The 22,503-nt window shown below is 29.6% G+C and overlaps 1 protein-coding gene across 1 annotated transcript; it reads right to left on the reverse strand.

Annotated features, from left to right (window-relative positions):
- Window positions 1-1,548: 1,548 nt before the first annotated feature.
- LOC122849052 (golgin subfamily A member 6-like protein 22) lies at window positions 1,549-8,980 on the reverse strand. The gene is made up of 2 exons (XM_044147582.1): window positions 8,813-8,980; window positions 1,549-3,340 (listed from the first exon to the last, which is right to left on the reverse strand). The coding sequence occupies exon 2, from the start codon at window positions 3,328-3,330 to the stop codon at window positions 2,047-2,049; it is 1,284 nt and encodes a 427-aa protein (XP_044003517.1). The 5' UTR covers window positions 3,331-3,340; window positions 8,813-8,980; the 3' UTR covers window positions 1,549-2,046.
- Window positions 8,981-22,503: the final 13,523 nt, after the last annotated feature.

Consider the following 22,503-nt stretch of genomic DNA (forward strand, 5'->3'; position numbering starts at 1 on the left):
AAAATTTGGCCATTGACTATTACACGCTCAAAACTCGAAAACTAATTGAAAATAGAAAAAATTCATTCTTGATAAATTGTTTAGAAATAAATTACCAACAATAAACCTCGCTTAACCCCATACCTAGCTTCAACAGATAAGGCTGTAGAAATGCTTGAAATTACATGACAATTCAATCATTTGTTCAATCAGTCGGCCATCTTTGTATTATTTCGCCCCACAACCAGAATTTTTACAAAGCGATATAGTAAAAAATATTTAAGTCTATGCTAACTTTTATATGTGTACATGATAAATTTTATTATATATATTAGAATATTTATTAAATTGTTCAGTATTTTTTATTCGAACTTATAATATTTTTTATCGTTTCCACAAAACATGTATGTGCTTTATTTTAATTAACTCATAACTCATTATCTAAGACATTAATCAAAAAAAGTAATTCTTTATAAATTGTTTAGAATTAAATTCTCAATAATTAACTCCACTCAACCCCATGTCTATCTGCAATAGATAACGATGTACAGAGACTTGAAGTAACATAACAATTTTTTGACATTGTGTGACATTTTACATAATTTTATTGTAGAATATCATCTCTCGCGGCCAATCCCAGAAATAAAACAAAAATTACAAAGCAGTATAGTAATTTCTATTCAACATGGGTTTTAATTTTTAGTTAAAATTTCTCTCAGTGTATAATAATTGTAACCAGGCCCAATCGATTAGTAATAATGCGCAAAATATGGAAATGACAATGGCCGACTATTTATGAAAAACTTTTTTGATGGCCGAAAGAAAAACTGCAAATTTAAAAAAATGAAAAAAAAAAAAAAAGGAGGTTAGTAAGCTTATCTTATCGTATAACCGTCAAAAATGGGTTCAATCGATCAGTAATGATGCCCTGAATATAAAAATAACGATGGCTGACCATTTAGAAGGAACTTTCTTGATGGCCGACCAAAAAACTTCAAATCTTAAGTTTAAATGTTTTGTTTTTAGGATTCAAAGTCGCCCATCACAAAAGTTCCTCTTAAATTGTCAGCCAATGTTATTTTTATATTCAGGGCATCATCACCAATCGATTAAGCCTATCTTCAACCGTTATTCGATGAGGTAAGTTCATTGAGGTAAAAAAAGAAAAGTAAAAACCCTATTGTTTATTTTATTTTTTTACTTTTTTATTGATTCTGGCTGTTTTTAGTTTTTACGGAGATATCCCATCCTGAATTTTTCACCAATATAGTGAAATTTTCTTCGCTTTGCGAAAGAAATATTTTGAAATAAATCGATGTGTGGGCAATCCCACAAAAACAGCTTTTTACATTTTAAACCCTGATTTCAAAGTTTTTTTATAAATATACAAAAAAACTGAGATTTCCTATAAAAAGCTGAGAAATTTCTACGTAGAAAAATATTATTGATAAAACTTTCTTTTCGTTCTAAAAGTCTGAAAAAATTATTTGAAAAAAAAAAAAATATGAATGTGATGGAATTCCCCATAGAATAACTCCAAAAATGACTAGAAAAAAAAAAAAAAAAAATACGAGTTTACCGTATTAATCTAGTCTTGCGACTGATCAATTTTCAGCAGGATAGAAGATAGTGAGGCCCACATCGACGTTCGGAATTAGTAGACTTGCTCATATATATATATATGCCATGTTTGGATGATTTCGAGCACCATATCTAAACTAAAAAAATATATCCTGTTTCAAACCTAAATTAAAAAAAATATGCATTATGTTGCGAGTACGTGCGGGGGAAGTGAAACTTCTTATGGAGCGATTGCGGTGATAAAAGTATAAGTTCTTTTTATTGTTTTTTTTGTTGGTATTGAAAATTCATATTACGGTTGGTATTCATATTATTGTTCATTTCATTAACTAGTAAGATCCATATATTAAAATAAAATGGTAATTATACATATTAGCTATTCAAGATATTCTTTGTGATATGCAATTTTGTAATATTATTTTAAATTACACAATAATAAAAAATGAGTATAAAATTTTGTATTCTTATAAATTATTTTGTTATAAATTATCGTTTTCTAGAACGATATTGCTGTGAACGTTCGGTACTTGATGGAGTAGTTGGTGTTAAGTCTAATATGGCATCAGGATTTTCTTGTGATTTTTTTTCACGTTGTCTAACACGATATTGTCGTACACGTTCAGTACTTAATGGTCTTGATTTCTTCGCAGGATTTTCCTGTAATTTCTCATCGTCGGAATCATGATTATATACTTTAGCCTCGACGATTAAGGGAGTAGGATAACTTGTACTCGTTTTGTTTTGTATTAATCGTTTATCTAGGTTTCGATATTGCTGTGAACGTTCCGTACTTGATGAAGTAGTTGGTTTTAAGTCTAATATAGCATCAGGATTTTCTTGTAATTTTTTTTCACGTTGTCTAGCACGATATTGCCGTGAACGTTCAGTACTTGAAACAGGTGAACATGTTGAAGCTAATCGAGCATCATGATTTTTTTGTAATTTTTTTTCACGTTGTCTAGCACGATATTGCCGTGAACGTTCAGTACTTGAAACAGGTGAACATGTTGAAGCTAATCGAGCATCATGATTTTCTTGTAATTTTTTTTCACGTTGTCTAGCACGATATTGTCGTACACGTTCAGTACTTAATGGTCTTGATTTTTTCGCAGGATTTTCCTGTAATTTCTCATCGTCGGAATCATGATTATATACTTTAGCCTCGACGATTAAGGGAGTAGGATAACTTGTACTCGTTTTGTTTTGTATTAATCGTTCATCCGGATTTTGATTTTGCTGTGAACGTTCCGTACCTGATGAAGTAGTTGGTTTTAAGTCTAATATGGCATCAGGATTTTCCTGTAATTTTTTTTCACGTTGTCTAGCACGATATTGCCGTGAACGTTCAGTACTTGAAACAGGTGAACATGTTGAAGCTAATCGAGCATCATGATTTTCTTGTAATTTTTTTTCACGTTGTCTAGCACGATATTGTCGTACACGTTCAGTACTTAATGGTCTTGATTTCTTCGCAAGATTTTCCTGTGGTTTTTGATCAGTTAAATCAGGGTGGCAAACTTGAACCTTGACGACTAATGGAGTTACATTGGTTTTTGTTTTTTCGAGCATACCTTTGCCAAACATTAGTTTTAGTAATAATATTTTTGAATTACAATTTGAATCAAGTGTTAAAGAATAAGTATTAATATTTCCATTTCCGTTTTCATTATTTTTATCAACATTCAATTTGTTGGGATCCATTTTAGATTCATCAGGGATTTGTGATGATCGAGACAGTTTTTCCGTCTCTTTACAACGTTTTGCGTTCATATTGACAATTCTAAAAAGAGATTAATATAATATTTTTTATTGTTTTATTTTTATATGTATATGTACTTATGAATTGAATTATTATATTATCATATATAAATAATATAATATATATGTATACATAGAAATATAAATATGTGTAGGTACATATACATTCATGCACTTATGCATGTAATTTTTCAATTAATTATTATATTTATATATATATATTAAAATCAATTAAAATATATGTATACAGACTGTTCCAATTCAATCTATTAATGGATTTTGATCGAAAAATATGGCTCGAATTAAAAGATGATCTAAGTAAAAGTTGTAGGGTTTGGAAGGGGTCATAGAAAAAAAAAAATTCAAAATGGCGGAGTTACAGGTATAAACATAGTTTTTTCAAGGGATTACCCTTGGCCAGTCACTAAATATGAAAATGCTTTGAAATTTTTACAGTAGATTTTTGAAATACTGATACAATTTATGTAATTTTTTGGTAATTGTTTGGAAGCTCGTTATTTTTTTATTAATTTTCAAAGTTGACAACTTTTAACATGGGCTCTTATGGAGAACACGATTTTTCTAAAAAAAAAGTCCATTAAAATACCAATATTTTTAATCGACAATATGACATCGTGAAAAAAAAACTATTGGGTTATAAAATGAGACAAAACAAAGTATGGAAGAAAAATCAAAGAGGTTTAGAGCTTAATTTTTTTGTAATTAATAATTAAAGTCTGAAAAAATTCATCTAATCGAGCAGTATATATGACGTCGGCTATATTCTAATATACGCTTGGCAACACCGAATAGTGATCCGCTATGTTGTAGCGCGTAGGTTTAAAAACGCCAGTAATAAATCCAGGCATATTGTTCATTGATACATACATACTACCACAGCAGCTAAATCATACACTAACACAACTGCACTCAGTACACCCAACTGTTTTTTTTTTCTGCGGTGTTTCACGATTTACATATTTTTTTTAACTTTTAAATAAATGTTTAAAAAAATAAAAAGTTGATAGAATGTATTTCAGAGATTAATAATATTAGGTTATTGTACAATAATTATTTTGAAAAACAATTGTTCTAACAGAACAAAAAACAAAAACTTCATCCTTTTGAGGTTGGCAATGGTTCTCGGATCAATGTATTGAACATCCCGGGAAAAAAAAGTGATCTTTGAAGATCTTCAAAGATCGTCTATGGAAGATCGTTGAAGATGTCGCTTTGTCCGCATCAGTGACTATCACTGACGATCTCCAACGATGTCTGTCTATCGTCAACGATCTCTATGAGAATTATGATGTCGAACGATCTGGAAATATATATGAAGATAAACAATTATCTTCAACGATATAATGATTTAAAAATTAAAAAAAATTAATTTAAAATAAAATTAACATCAAAATGCATTACTAAACATTTATATTAAACGGAACGACATAAATTGTTATATTATATTTTATTAATTAAGAAAATATTTTTTGAAGCTTATAAAAATAACATAAGTATATTCTCATTGTCTTATATTAACAATCCATTTGTTTTTATTCTTTTTTTTTTAAGACATAAGTTTTTAAGTATAAGCTTTAATGACTTTTTGATGACAATATTACGTCAGTCTCAATTAGACATCTTCTTCTCTGGGAACGAATCGTCTTCAAAAATATTGTTTCCCAAGCGAATCATCTAATGAATAAACATAAAAAATTATATATCAGGATAGTTTTTTAATTTTATTTGAAAAATAATAAATATATTTAACTTACATTTGCATCTGCATACTCGAAGCCAAAAAGTTGGTCTTCATCTTCGACAGCCTCTTGTAATCTAACGATAATTGCTGTTCGTCAGATTGAAGGTTTGGACTTCTTCGGTCAAAGTTATTTGTTGGACTAGTTAATCCATTTCTTGAGTTAGAACGACTTCTACTAATTAAATTTCTATCTAAAATATTTGTTGAAAATGACAATTTTTTTTTCATTAGATAAAAATGTCCAATTGAGACTGACGTAATATTGTCATTTTGCTTGTCATCAAAAAGTCATTAAAGCTTATACTTAAAAACTTATGTCTTAAAAAAAAAAGAATAAAAACAAATGGATTGTTAATATAAGACAATGAGAATATACTTATGTGTTACGTACTGGTATTTTAATATTTAAAAATAATTAATTAATAAATAATATTTGGTAAATTCAAGGGATATAGAACAATATCGAGTAGCACATAAATTTTTTCTTTTTATTTTTAATAATTATATTTCACTTTTAGCGTCATTGACATTTGTTATTTAAATATTATTTACTTTTTCAATATAATTTTTCATTTTAAATTTTATTTTCTCATGCCGCAGTTGCATTTTTAAATCAGCAACTCGATATTTAACATCCGTTGAATTTATTAATTATTTAGAATAATATCTCAGCAACAATTAAATGCTGACTATCATGAGAACCATCAATTTTGATTGGTCAAAGATGTTACCACCTAAGATCATCCCTACTTTTAATTTAATTTAATCAAACACTTCTGATAAAAATTAAATAAATAAATTGAACTTTTACGTTTTAAATAAATAACATTTTTCGAGTGAATTTAAATTAATTAATATTTGTGATAAATTATTATTTCCTGTGTTATTTAACCTTCCCTAATCCTATATAAAACATTATTGACTGTGACATTTCTCCGGGGTGTTGTTTTCTGTGCTTTGAGTTCATTTTACGTTTGGATTATTCGAGACTATCAACAACAACAGGCGACCATCCAGATTGACACGCTCTCAACAACAATATTTATTTCGAATTAATTCTTACAACAAAGGTAGATCTACATTTATACACATTCCCTCCTAACCCGTTACCCTGTAGGTAATAACAAAATAAGAAGATTTTTTAATTTTAACGTGAAATACCAAGTTGATTTATTTTAATTATTCTATGATTATTTACTTATTAAATTTTGGCTTTAAACATTCTTTCTTTTTTGTTATTTCATAGTTAAATTTTAAATTTTTCAACTTGGTACGTAAGAAAGTTTATAAGCTTCAAAAAATATTTTCTTAATTAATAAAATATAATATAACAATTTATGTCGTTCCGTTTAATATAAATGTTTAGTAATGCATTTTGATGTTAATTTTATTTTAAATTAATTTTTTTTAATTTTCAAATCATTATATCGTTGAAGATAGTTGTTTATCTTCATATATATTTCCAGATCGTTCGACATCATAATTCTCATAGAGATCGTTGACGGTAGACAGACATCGTTGGAGATCGTCAGTGATAGTCAATGATGCGGACAAAAGCGACATCTTCAACGATCTTCCATAAACGATCTTTGAAGATCTTCAAAGATCACTTTTTTTTCCCGGGATAGGATTTATCCCTTCTTCTATACCCCAAAATTTGGTCGGGGTAATCCCTTATATGGATACTGTATTTTTTTTTGTACCAAAATGTTTCTATTACATCAAAAATAACACTATTCAGTAAATTGGTATCTAGAAAAAGTAAAATGTTTTTTTTTTTTTTCAAGTACAAAGCACGCGATTTTTTGTCAATAAAAATTAGAATTAGGTAGGATATATCACGCAAAATTTGTAAATATTTTTTTAAATATTTGTTCGGGTCATTAAATATCAATAATTAATTAACAAACGACGGAAATTAACAAACAACCGATACCTACTTCTAATTTTTATTAACGAAAAATCGCACGCTTTGTACTTGAAAAAAAAAAAAAACATCAAATTTTCGAGCGTCGCGCTGCGCTTTCCGGTCTTTGTTAATTTATTATCGATATTTAATGACCCGGACACATAATAAAAAAATATTTACGTATTCTTCGCGATATATCCTACCTAATTCTAATTTTTCTTAACAAAAAATCGCGCGCTTTGTACTTGAAAAAAAAAAAAACATAAAATTTCCGAGCGCCGCGCTGCATTTTCCGTTGTTTGTTTATTAATTATAGATATTTAATCACCTGGACACATAACAAAAAAATATTTACGTATTCTTCGCGATATATCCTACCTAATTCCAATTTTTATTAACAAAAAATCTCGTATCCATAACAAAATAGTATATTTCGTTACAAGTGCCCACTCAGAGAGTGTGCTCTCAACGAATTTGGAGGGGCAAGCACGAGCCTTGGCTGGCCTTGGCGAGTGTTTCCCCTCCAAATGAGTTGTGAGCGGGCTCTCTGATTGGGCACATGTAACGAACTATATTTTATGTTACTAGGAACAGTGGTAATAATGTGTGAATTTCCAAAAAGCGCACTACCCCTCTTACGCTTTGGAAATTCACACATTATTCCCAGTGCCCTTGTAACCTAAAATATAGTATCCATTTGAAAAAACTATGTTCATACCTGAAACTCCGCCGTTTTGAATTTTTCGAATTGTTGTTTTTTTTTTTTCCAGGTCCCTATTCAAACCCTACAACTTTTACTTTAATCATTTTTAAATTCGGGCCATATTTTTCAAGAAAAATCTATTATCCAATTAAAACGGGACAGTCTGTATACACACAGAGAAGGATATGTTAACAGTTAACATATCCTGTTTAATGTTAACATATGCCATGTTAAAATGGGTGGTGGCTGATAAGTTTACATCAAAGATATATATATTAACATTAAACATACGTATCTTAAAAGTTAATATGCGTATGTTAACTATTAAGATATCTGAAATTGACACAATTTGAAGGTTAGGCTGATAGTTGAAGACATTTACGTATGTAAATATAAAAATTGAATGTAAAATTAAGAACGAATTTACAAAAAAACTAAATTTGAATAAATTTATGACAACACGAGTACATATTATATTATATTACAATTAGAATAGTATCACAATATAATGTCAAAAAAAAAAGATGACAAGAAGTAGACTGGCGCATCAAAATATTTGGCCGCGTAAAGATACGTATGTTAACTATAAACATACGTATGTTAACAGTTAAGTTATCTATGTTTATTGTTAATATATATATCTTAACATTAAACTTTTGTATGTTTAATGTAAACATATTGGTATGTTAACTGTTAACTTATCCTTCTCTGAGTGTATTAAGGACTCTAATTTATAAGACTAGTAAATATATATGGATAGGTACGAACATATATGCAGAATAGCTATTCTTTACATAATTATCCGCAAGTTATCCCGAGCGACTGGGATAACTATTAACTATTCTGTGGCAATTCACCCGAATTTATGGCTTTATTTGTATCTTTCTCAATGGTTTTCATCGAACGACATATCGCTTTAGAGCGTTTCCATGTTATCCCATGTACATGGGATAATTATGCCAAGAATATCTATCCAGGTATGTATGAAAGTATACATACATGTGCTTATACTTATAAATTGAATTATTACAGTATGAACATGAATTATTATATTATATATATATGTATACATACATGTAGTTATAAGTTTTAGTATATTTTATTATTTATCAATACTTACAACAAATGTTGATTTTCACTGTCACTTTTAAATGCTAAACTCAACAGAATATGCAAAACTTTTTGATATTGATTATTGAAACCAAAATTAAACTTAACACTTTAAATCAATTAACAAAATAGATATTTAGTATACTGTGTTTCATGCAATGTTTCATGTTGCGTTGTCTATGCTATGTGGATACTGTATTTCATGTTGCGTTGCCTATATGCTCAGTGTGCTCAGGGATGGGCATATTGTGAGTTTTTGAGTTGTTTACTTTATTTATCCATGGATAAAACCATATAGGGGAAAGCGGGGCAAAATGGAACAATTGAGGAAAAAATATAAATCGATGTGTGACAATAGTATTTTTCGATTAGTTTTTCTCACTTATTAATAAAAAAAACATAAATAATTTTAAAAAAAAAACAGCAGAAAATTTAGTAACGGCTGCATTCTCTGAAAATTTTCAAAACTCCGGTGGGGGGACGCGTTAACTCCGAAATTATAATTTTTTTTAATAATTTAATAATGAATTGTAATATAATAAATTATTATATTACAATTAATTGTTATATTAAATTTATTTATAAAACTTTAACCTCAAACTTTCAAAAAACAGGATAAATACAAAATAAATAAACCAAATTGATTCCTAGAATTGTTGAGTGCTACCATCTGCCATCTTAAAAAAAAAAATCTAATGGTAAAAATGAGTGGGTATTATGCTCTGCAGTCACAAGTGCGCATGCGTACGGCAAAAAAAATAATGAAAAAAAAAATAATCATTGTTTAAATCTACATTAATTGTTTAAATAATTAACTAAAAAAATCTCATATTATAGTCAAAAAATTTGTTAGAAAATTTTCTACAACCTGCTAAGCCAAATAAGCTCATTGAACGATTTCTTTGTGGTTCTTTTTATTTTATAAACTACTCACTCTGATATTTTTTATAAACAATCGTTAATTATTAAAAATCTAATTGTCGAAAAAATTTCGAGTATGGCCCTGGTTGTAGATTTTTCGACGAGGAATCCATTAAAACTAAAATAAAACCCCTTAGTTAATTTTTTAAAAAGTTATGTATGTTCCAAAAAAACGTCGTTTCAGTTTTTCTTGAATAAACAAACGAATTCGATTTTAAAAAATATAAACTTTTTTTAATTATCTTTATTTTATCATTTACTGTTATCTGTGAAATTTTCGCATCCATGATTTTTTCTTAGTTTTCTCAATATCTCGCTTCGAAGATTTCGTTACATTTTTCTTTTGTCATTTGTACACTCAATAATTACCCAAAAAATTTTAATTTTATCAGAGGCTCTAGAGCTCGTCAAGATCTTTAATTTAAGCCTAATACGAATAATCTAGCTTAATTATTATAGAAGCTATGAGCGGTATTCATAAAACATATAGTGAAAACAATACTATAGGTGGGACGCTTCGCGTCTATCCCACCTCCGTAAAATTAAAAAAAAAAATTATTATTATAAATTTATTTATCGTTGTTTAATAACATGTGATATTAATCACAAAAATAAACTTTTTTTTATTTCTCTTCATTTATAATTACGAACAATTGCTTTTAAATTAATTTATCACCATTTTTCTCGATGAACAAAAAAAAACATATAAAAAATAATTTTCTTTGTTCTTAAAAAAAATGCTCAAAAAATTTAAAAAAAAATTTTTTTTTTATCGCGTCTATTTTTTTCCGGCTTTTTTAATCAAAGAGAGACGAAAAAATGAAAAAAAATGTAAGTCAAAATATTTTTTTGGGTGTTCCATTTTGCCCCGCCGTTCCATTCTGCCCCGATTCCCCCTATTAATTAGGTGCTTTCTTTTGTGTATTTATTTTTTTTCACTTGAATGCGCATGATCATGCACATGCGCATATTATGCAAAGATGAGGAAAGAGCAGTGGCGTCGAACAAATAATTCTTAAAAAATGAAAATTAAAACATGGCTGATCCAGCCTCTCATGTCCTACGCTGTTGCCAACTGACTTTTTGCCGACTGCGCATTCAATTGCGCATGCGCGAAAATAAACAGGAAAAAAAATAAATACACAAAAGAAAGCACCTATTACTACTATATTGCGCATCGCCTATGCTTTCCCATAAGTGGGCTGTTCGGATTTATTACGGTGACGACAATCTCTCTGTCGCAGTAGGTGCTTTCTTTTGTGTATTTATTTTTTTTCCTGTTTATTTTTACGCATGCGCAGTTAAATGCGCAGTCAGCAAAAAGTCAGTTTACAACAGCGTAGGGCATGAGGGGCTGGATCAGCCATGTTTTAATTCTTATTTTTTAAAAATGATTTGTTCGACGCCACTGTTCTCTCTTCAAGTTTGCATGACATACGCATGTGCATGATCATGCGCATTAACGTGAAAAAAAATAAATACACAAAAGAAAGCACCTAGTAATACTCCTCAACAAAAATTTTTTGCGCATGTCCAAATAATCCGTTCGGTTCACACGTATACACAATGAATTTGTGTGCGTTGCCGAATGTTTCCGAGCTCCCACTCAAATAATAATTCGGACATGCGCAAAAGATTTTTGTCCAGCAGTATGACTGCGACAGAGAGATTGGCTGCACCGTAATGATTCCGAACAAAATCATGCCCTATGCGCAATATAGCAGTATAGGGATCTGACCTATTCACCATGGCATCCGGTGGCGCACAGTGAACTATTTCCAGACCATTGAAACTACATGGAAAAATTTTTTATGGTATAGTTTGTTGACGATAGCATACACGGAGAGAAAAAAATATCATGTACTACTATGCTACTGTAGTACCGGTGGATGTTTTCGGATTTTTGATAAGATATAATATTTTTTTTTATATTTTTCTTTATTTATACTATTCATTTTAATAAAGGCACATAGTAAATTAAATCATTTGTAATCAAACTATGGAACAAGATTTTTTTTACTGAAGACATAGTCGAAAGTACTAACGAAATCTCTTTTTTTTAATAAACTGTAGATACAAAGTGCTATGTGTAAATTAATGTTTATTATGTTAGCATAGTAGAATTGACAATTGACGCTCGTTAAAATAATCATTCGGTACCTAAATTCAAACAATGTTATTTATACTACTCATCAATTTTAAAAAATACGATTCCCGATTTAATTTTTATTGTGTGTTTTATATTAATTACGATATTTGAAGCGAATTTTACTATGTTAACATGGTAAAAAATGCAGAAAGACGAAATACCAAACAAAAGAGTCAATTTTACGTTAATTCCAGTTTAGTCCCGTAGCTGAGCGGTCTAAAGCGTATCCGACACCCAGTCAATACATACTTCGTCGGTTCGATCCCCGGTCAGAGTGTGAAAAAAAAAAAAAAAAAACAAACAAAACAAAAGCTTCTGCGTTAATAATACAACAGAAAAAAAATTGACAAATTTGTAAAATATTTTTTTAATCAAATATATTTTTGACTATACAACATAGTACTTTTTATTTTAAACATGGCCATTTTTACGATTGAGTATTATGATACTTACTACGTCTGATTAAAATTCTCAAACATAGTAAAACTCACTGTTTACATGATAAATGTTGCTAAATTTCCCAAAACATCCACCAGTACTATAAAACATAGTAAAATCCAGTGTTTTTTTTTAGTAAAACCTAATATTTTTTTCTCTCCGTGTGCTATAGTAAATAAGTAAAACGGTCTGGAATGCGCCGTATTGCCTCACAGATAAGCTTTTACACAATAAATGTGTGCGTGAGCGACCAAACCCCGCCCATAGGTCAGATCCCTATTAAATATATGGATAAAACGTTTAAAACGTAGAAATAGGGTAAAACGGAAAAAAAAACCAGCAGTTCTAATTTTTACCATATAATTTTTTTTGGCTACATCTTTTCTTTAGCTACTGCTTGTCCTTAATCATTTATTTATCCTTAAATAAAAAAAGCATTAGTGTCATGGCATCGCATTTTGCGTGCGCATCCAAATTTGAACTTGGCGCTTCATTTTTCAAACTTAGCGCCTCATTTTTGAATTTACTGGAATCTGATTGGGGTATTAGAAGGTCACGTGCATGTCGTATAAATTGATATAGGTGGCGCTAATTGCATATACATATGTATGTGTGTGTTGACATATGTGATTATAACAACATTTTATATCTGTCAAAAAAATATTAATGCCCATAACCTTCAAATGATTTACCAATATTTAATTGAATTGTTATAAATAAAAAAGTAGCTAATGTGTTATAAATAAAAAAATAACGAAAAATTGAAAAAAAAAAAACTGCATCCAAACACAAAAAAAAAGATAGATTCATTTTCAAATAGGGCGCACGCGAACCTGTAAGAATGAAATCAAGATTTGTACATAATTAACAATAATAACAAAGTACTGTTAATTAAAATTTTGAAGTAATCAGATTTTTTTATTCAATCATTATTGAAGTACGAAACCTGCATTCATTGGTTTAAATAAACTCACGACATTCTCTTCAAGAAAAAAAAAAAATAATTCAACAATATTTATAAATAAATGTTAACAATTGTTCGAGGTGACATGCAATAATCGTTAATTAACAATTTTTTATATTATTTTCCACTGAAGTACGAATTCTGCTATTATCAGCCAACGTTTTTCTCTCCAAAGATAAAAATTATTTAAAAGATTATTATTCTATTATTTTGAGGTGTCATGTAATTGTTTAATAACAATTCCATGGTGCCTTAAAAAATAAATGTTATTGAATGATTTGTTTTTACTCTTAAAGAAAAAGTCATGGGTTAATTTATATTAATAATAACAGAATTTGTCCTACAATTGAAAAGAATAGAAAAAAATTATTTGACGAAAATTGATTATTAACAATTGCATGGCACCTCGGATAATAAATAATGATAGATAATTTTTTTCTTTATTCTTGAAAAAAAAGTCATGAGCTTATCTGAATCAATGAAAGCAGGATTCGTACTTTAATAGTATTTAAAAAAAAATAGTTTACTCGAGAATTTAAATTTACAATACTTTATGTTAAATAATCAGAATATTTTGTACTAATTTGTACAAACATTGGATTTTTACCTCAAAAACAACGACAAAAATAAAATATTTGCTCTAAAATGTTCATATACAAACGCATGGGGTCTTTTTAATTGAATTCTTATCTAATTTAAAGAAAAGAGCAGAATAGCTATTTTGCACTCATAAAATCGGAATTCATACATCAATAATAATAACAAATTATTGTGAATTAAAATTTAGAGTAAGCTATTTCTTCTTACAATAAATAGCAGATGATGACAGACCATAGATGAAAAAAAATTGTTGAACGACAATTATTCATTAACAGTTGCATATTGCCTTCAATAAATTTTTGATGAGAAAGACGTGAGCTAAAAAATTTTAATTTACAATCTATGTTATTGTTATTGAGGTGTAACTTTTTATTTTATTGATACAAGTTGTAGCTTTTCCCTGGTGGAAATATTACTCCGGCATTACTCCTGCAGTCCTGCATTACTCCGACATGAGATTGATGCCGGAGTAATTTCGTCGGCATGAAATTAGTACCGGCAAAATTATTTCGGCATGAGATCAATGAAGGAGACAAAAATCCAGCATTGATCTCATGTCAGAGTAATTTCTCAAGAAATGGACCAAAAACGGAGTAATGCCGGAGAAATATTTCCACCAGAATTGCCCTTTTCTTTGAAATAGATAGGGAATAAATGGAAAAAGGATCCATCATTTAAAACACCATGCGTCTGTCTATTGTATAAACATTTTTTGGAGTAACTTTTTTTTTTTTTGTCGTTATTCTTCAGGTGAATAATTCCGATGTTAATAGCACAAATTAATACAAAATAATTCTGATCATTTAGCAATTTTTGCATGTTCCGAGTCAATTTGAAAAAAATTAACCTGTCCTCCACCTTTCAATAACGTGTAAATAAAATAATTGTTGACATTATTAAAAATTAGTACAAATCAAAAGGCTTTTAATTTCGTATCCGCGGGCTGGGCTCAAGCATTCTATTAGTCATCGTCAAATATTATTTATAAATTAATTTTTTCTCTAATTAAAAATTTCATTGTTTTTTTTTTTTTTTTTTTTTTTGTTAATAACACCACATGATGACGTGTCATTGGAATTTAGCATATAGCATATAGCATAGAAACAACTGAGGCGGCCGCTTGCGGCCGGCGAGGGCGCTAGTTTAATAAATAAAAAACATGTAATTAATTTTTAAAAAAATAAAATGTCCAAGGAAAAGCAGTAGCTAAGGAATTAATGGAGCCTAAGAAATTAAATAGTAAGCCACCTTAATTCCTTATTGTGGAAAAATTTTCAGGATGCCCTATTTGACCTCAAACCCTGATCAGAAACGGATCAGGATTCCTTATTCAGGGAACCTGACTCATTCCTGACCCGAACCTGGTCAGGACACCTTACGATTTCCTTAGGTCAGGTAACCTTATCCAATCCTGTTCAGGAAAAGAACAGGAAACCTCGACGTATCCTGAATAAGGTTTCCTGAACAGATTCTGACCAGGATATTATCAGGAAAAATTTATCAAATAAATTAATTTTTTTTATTCAGTTTTCCTGTTCAGTAAAGGAACAGGAAACCTGAGCGTATCCTGAATAAGGTTTTCTGAACAGATTCTGACCAGGATACTATCAGGAAAAATTTATCAAATAATTTAATTTTTTTATTCAGTTTTCCTGTTCAGGAAAGGATCAGGAAACCTGAACGTATCCTGAATAAGGTTTCCTGAACAGATTCTGACCAGGATACTATCAGGAAAAATTTATCAAATAAATTAATTTTTTTTATTCAGTTTTCCTGTTCAGGAAAGGAACAGGAAACCTGAACGTATCCTGAATAAGGTTTCCTGAACAGATTCTGACCAGGATACTATCAGGAAAAATTTATCAAATAATTTAATTTTTTTTATTCAGTTTTCCTGTTCAGGAAAGGATCAGGAAACCGAAACGTATCCTGAATAAGGTTTCCTGAACAGATTCTGACCAGGATACTATCAGGAAAAATTTATCAAATAAATTTATTTTATTTATTCAGTTTTCCTGTTCAGGAAAGGATCAGGAAACCTGAACGTATCCCAAATAAGGTTTCCTGAACAGATTCTGACCAGGATACTGTCAGGAAAAATTTATCAAATAAATTAATTTTTTTTTATTCAGTTTTCCTGTTCAGGAAAGGAACAGGAAACCTGAACGTTACCTGAATAAGGTTTCCTGAACATATTCTGACCAGGATACGATCAGGAAAAATTTATCAAATAAATTAATTTTTTTTATTCAGTTTTCCTGTTCAGGAAAGGAACAGGAAACCTGAACGTATCCTGAGTAAGGTTTCCTGAACAGATTCTGATAGGATATCAGGAAAAATTTATCAAATAATTTAATTTTTATTCAGTTTTCCTGTTCAGGAAAGGATCAGGAAACCTGAACGTTACCTGAATAAGGTTTCCTGAACAGATTCTGACCAGGATATTATCAGGAAAAATATTTATTATTATAATAAATATTTATTTATTATTATAATTTTGATTCTAAAACAAAATGACAAGGGACAATTTAACAAATTGTTATATTTTATTTTTACGTTAAATTAACGTCGCAAATTCTAATTTAAGTTTTTTTTGAGCTGATGTAATTTATGAAAGCAAAAAATCACATCAGATCATCGATAGACGGCATGGCCGCGCGTGTTAAGGTCCGTAGTTGTAATCTGAAAGTTCCGAGTTCGCGTCCCGCTAGTGGTTAGGTAATTTAAGTTATGTTAGGTATATACAATCTTATCGTTCAATCTGTTTCATCAATAACATTGCTATAGTAAATTAGTTACAAAACATCAATTAATAAAAAACAATTTTTTTTAAAAAATTACTTGATCCGTTTCAGATCAGGAATCCTGTTCCATTCCTGATCAAGTATCCTGGTCAGGTTTCCTGATCCGATTCTGATCAGAATCCTAAAAAAAAGCGTTACATTCTGATCCGTTCCTGAACAGGATTCCTGGTTATATTCTAGTCAGGAATCCTGATCCATTCCTGTTTAGGTATCCTGGCTCTAACCCTAAAATCTGGCCAGGTTTCCTGATCCGGTTCTGATCAGAATCCTAAAAAAGAGCGTTACATTCTGATCCGTTCCTGAACAGGATTCCTGATCCGGTTCTGATTTGAAATCAGGTTCCCTGATCCGGTTCTGATCAGAACCTTAACTAAATTTCCACTCGGGTTAGCCACTGCTTTTCGTGAGCATTCTAATTTATTAAAATAAATAAATAAAAACCAAGGAAAAGCAGTGGCTACGGAAAGATGAAGCTAAGGAATTGATGTGACCAAAGAACTTATGTGATAAGCAACATTAATTCCTTAGCTTTATCTTATTTTCCATAGCCACTGCTTGCCCTTGGTATTTTTTTTTTATTCAAATGTATTGTTTCAATTTTATTTGTTAAATAAATAATGTATTACTTATGTATTCTAGAAACTATTTCCAGAAAATTTCAAGAAAAGTTTTTTATTAAAATTGTTATTTATTTGTTTTGTCTAGTGATTCATGAACATTAATAATTTTTTTATGGTAATATATTATGTAGAGCTGTTAATTAGCCGGTCATTCATTTTTTTGACGGTTAATAACTGAGGGTCTGGATGCAATAACACGTCGAGCGCTCGAAGTCAAGAAAATGCTATGTTGCTGTGGGTGGAAAATAAGAAAAATTAAAATTAAAAAATTAAAAAAAAAAAAAAATACAGTCGTCGATAAAATTAAAAAGTACATATTTTTCAAGTTAGACAAATTGAATTTTTCCTCGACATTGAATAATCATATAATAAAAATTAAACAATATGAATAAATGATTTTTTTTATTATACTGTTGCAATCGGTAGCTTATAATGAAGCTACAGTCAAAATTTCAAGTCGATTTATTACTTTTTAAAGAAGTTGTCTCGAGTTATATGATTGAAAAAAAGTATTTTTTTCAAAAAAAAAAATTTCGTTTTTATTTTTTATCTCGTAAACTAATTATCATATAAAAAAGTTTATTTAGAGAAAAATATGTACTTTTTAATTTTATCGACGACTGTATTTAATTTTAATTTAATTTTTCTTATTTTCCACCCACAGCAACATAGCATTTTCTTGCTTCGAGCGCTCGACTGTTATTGCATCCAGACCCTCAGACCGTAAAAATGAATGACCGGCTAATTAAGCAGCAATATTACATAAAATTATGATAAATAACTTTAAATGTTCATGAACAAAACAATAAAATAACAATTTTTAATAAAAACTTCTTGAACGGAAATAAGTACATAAAATACATTATTTATTTAACAAATAAAATTGAAACAATACATTTGAATAAAAAAACAGAGGCAACAGTGGTTTATGAAAAAAGCTAAGGAATTATATTTGCTATCACCTTTAGTCCAGGTATTCCAACTTATTTTCTAACTTTCGTAAATTTTATTTATTTATTTTAAAATTAGAATCGAACAGCATTGGCTAACCCGAGTGAAAAAGTTAAGGTTCTGATCAGAACCGATCAGGAACCGATTTCAAATCAAACGGATCGGAATCCTGTTCAGGAACGGTCAGAAATAACGCATTTTAATTCGATCAGGCCATCAGGTAGGGATTTAGGCCTACTAACAGCGTTCCTGACTAAATATAACCAAACAGTTCGAAGCTAAAGCTGCCTTTACCGATCAGAATCGGATCGAAAACGACCAAATCTTGGAAATGGAACAGAATTCCGCTGAAGATCAAGTAATTTTTTTTGTTTAAATGTTTCCTTCATAGCAATGTTTTGATGATGAACGTGAGATTTGACAACATTACTAAAACATTACAGCGGACGCGAACTCGGACTTTCAGTTACGGACGCGCGGCCATGCATGATGCGATATTGATTTTTTACATCGCCAAAAAACAAATCAGCTCGCTGCGTTAGAAACGTTAAAAAAATAAAACAATTTAAATTGTCCCTCATTTATTTTAGAATCAAAATTATATGTAAATAATATTTATTATAATAATAAATATTTTCCTGATAATATTCTGTCAAAATCAAAAGCTGCCTTATTCAGGCGTCAGGAATCTGATAAGCACCTGGGAAAAACTTTGAGCAAAAATTATTATTTCTGATATATCTGGTCGAAAATGTTCAGGAAACCTTCCGGAAATTTCATTCCTTTCCTTTTAGAAAAACTGATAAAAATTAATATTTGATAAATTTTCTGATCGTATCCTGGTCAGAATATGTTCGAAAACCTATTCGGGTAACGTTCGGTTTTCCTGTCTGAACAGCGAATAAAAAAAATTATTTATTGATAAACCTCTGGTCGAATCTTCAGAAAACTTATTTGGGATACGTTCAGGTTTCCTGATCCTTTCCTGAACAGAAAAACTGAATAAATAAAATAAATTTATTGATAAATTCCTGATTTTGGTCGAATTCCGAAAACCTGTTCAGGAACGCGTTTCATCCTTTCTGAAAAACTGAATAAAAAATTAAATATTTGATAAATTTTGATAGCGATGTTCAGAAAACTTATTCAGGATACGTTCAGGTTTCACTAATTGAAAAAAACTGAATAAAAATAATTTATTTAAAATTTTTTAAACAACAAAACAGAGCCGCCGTTAGGGCTATGTATGCGTGATCGTCAGTTCCCCTCTCAAGCGAACGCGTATGTTCGCGCGTTTGTATATCCATATAAATACAAAACAGTATACGCAATTTGTTGTTAAATTAATAACTCAGTAAATAATTAATAAAAATATCTGAAAATTTGTAAAAAACTTCTTGATATACTGCTCAACAATATTGCCACTGACAAGTTACCCAATTTTTAAATTTCTCCGACTCTTTTTTCATTCAAAGTTAGACAAATTGAATTTTTCCTCGACATTTAATAATCATATAATAAAAATTAAACAATATGAATAAATGAGTTTTTTTATTATACTGTTGCAATCGGTAGCTTATAATGAAGCTACAGTCAAAATTTCAAGTCGATTTATTACTTTTTAAAGAAGTTGTCTCGAGTTATATGATTAAAAAAAAGTATTTTTTTCAAAAAAAAAAATTTCGTTTTTATTTTTTATCTCGTAAAGTAATTATCATATAAAAAAGTTTATTTGGAGAAAAACATGTATTTTTTAATTTTATCGACGACTGTATTTTTTTTTGTTTTAATTTTTCAATTTTAATTTTTCTTAATTTCCACCCACAGCAACATAGCATTTTCTTGACTTCGAGCGCTCGACGTGTTATTGCATCCAGACCCTCAACTGTTATCAACCGTTGATAACTGGTTTAAAACCAAAAAGAGTTCATCAACGCACATGTGCAAAATTTAAAGCTCTATGATAGGCCAAATATTATATATATATATAGACTTATTTGAATGTTTTATCTAATTTTTCATTAATAATAGAAACAATATATTAATATAAATGAATAAATTATAATATAAAAAAGAAAAAAAATAATATTTGAGTAACTAAATGGTTTCAGCTGTATAAACTTACGTAGAAACACTATAAAAATATAACCTCTCTTGTTTGTTGACAATTCGATAATTTGACGGTCAATCATTTTATATACGTACTATATATGTGTAAATTATAGACAAACAAATTCATTAACAACCCTAACTAAGGGTGCATTTCTTTAATAAAACTTTTTTTTCACTCTGTAATTTCTTTCTGTTCTACTGACCAATATTTTTTAGGAAAATGCTATTTCTTCTAGTGGCAGTACTAGTACACATGACACATGACATTATTTTTTTTTATTTAGAATTATTGGAAGAATAACCTGAATGACTGTTCGATGTTTATATCAAACTGAAATAAATAGGAAAATGACTTGTTGTAATTGTTTTTTATTGTTTGTTATTGTCACATAGGTCGTACCAGATATTATCGTAAACTGTAAAGTCTGGGATATTGCATAGAGAATTTTATTACTTTTGTTTCTGTTTCTAGCTTTTAATCGGTATTACAGGGCGAAATTGCAGAGCGAAAAAAAATTTTTATTAAAGGAATGCACCCCATGTTTTTATGTATTCCTTAGTTTCTCAGTTACATTTTTTTTAAGCAAATGGTTGTCCTTAAGGATTACTATTTTAATTTATAAGAATAAACTGCATGTATTTCATTTGTTAAATAAACAAAGTACTAAGATCCATGGTACAAGAAGACAAGAACTACAAATATAGCAGTGCGCAGACTGGCTTGGCCACTGTAAATTGACCAATCAAAGGCAAGCATTTGATTGGCTGAATCGAAAAAAAGCACGTTTTTGATGGGCTGAAAAGCAACGCAAATCGTGACGAAAAATTGATGGACTTAGAGATGTGAGTCGATACGGTACCGTATTTAATACGGTATTAAATACCGTATTAATACCGAGCGCCAAATACGATACAGATACCGAAATACCCATGGTAGAAGTACTACAGGGATGGCAGTAGTCCATGCTTTTTTCGTCGCGTTCTGCGCAGCCTTATTTTTTCAACCAATCAAGAACGCGCCATCGAGCTGTTTTGCATTTCTTTCTAACACGCAATCTCTATTATAAGATCCTCTTTCTCTAACATACTGTTTTGACAACTATTTTTTATATTGTAACTATTTTTTTGAAAAAAAAAAAACCAGAAACTTAGAAAAAATAACGAAGTTCCCTTGTCGGGAATCGAACCCGGGGCTTTTGCTTTCCGAGCAAACGCCTCGACCACTAGACCACAGGACTTCTTATTTTTTCTAAGTTTCATCAAGTTAACTCCGACGTCCTTCTATGCGTCAATTCATTTTTTGAAAAAAAACCAGAAACTTAGAAAAAATAACGAAGTTCCCTTGCCGGGAATCGAACCCGGGCTTTTGCTTTCCGGGCAAACGCCTCGACCACTAGACCACAGGACTTCTTATTTTTTCTAAGTTTCATCAAGTTAACTTCGACGTCCTTCTATGCGTCAATTCATTTTTTGAAAATTTGTTGTAAATACTAATAAATATATGTGGAGCATGTTTATAAAAAATCAAAAAAATAAAAAAACCAAGACAGTTTAACAAATAAATTATAATATTTTCATTGTTGTTTTTTTTGATGCCACAAACAATAGAGGTTGTGTTGTATTTATTATACTTGGATTCATTTATTTAATATAAATAATTAATTTTTATTATTGATGTATGTGAATCATTATAAGATATACCAAATCTAGTAGAATAAATATGATAACTTTTGAATAATTTAAAAAAAACTTGAAAATTTTCTTAACAAATTTGTATCGCGCGCGCATAAAGTCTTCCATTTTTGTGGCGAGAAGGGGTGCGTTCCGTGGCTATCCAGACCGTACGAACTTCAAAATGGCGGAGTTTGGAAATATTTTGATCCTTTGTTGTGGTAGACCTGATTTTTTTCATTTGAAAATAATCTGATCAAATTTGACGTTAGCCAATTTATTCGACAGATTTGAAATAATTAAATAGAAACTCTGTCAACTTAAACCTGAAAAAAATAGTAATACTTAATATTTTAAGTTTTTATAAATCTCTGGCCTTCTCTTTGGCTATAGTGATGTATCATAGTAACTTTTAACATTATTAGAATTTTCATTTTTTTCGTCGCCATTTTGAAGTTCGTACGGACTGGA

This window comes from Aphidius gifuensis, linkage group LG1 (assembly GCF_014905175.1).
Source record: "Aphidius gifuensis isolate YNYX2018 linkage group LG1, ASM1490517v1, whole genome shotgun sequence".
In the NCBI taxonomy this organism is placed as follows: Eukaryota; Metazoa; Arthropoda; class Insecta; order Hymenoptera; family Braconidae; genus Aphidius; species Aphidius gifuensis.

Excerpts from the sequence above, each read along its gene's own strand:
- LOC122849052 (XM_044147582.1), bottom strand. The coding sequence starts at position 3,330 with ATGAACGCAAAACGTTGTAAAGAGACGGAAAAACTGTCTCGATCATCA.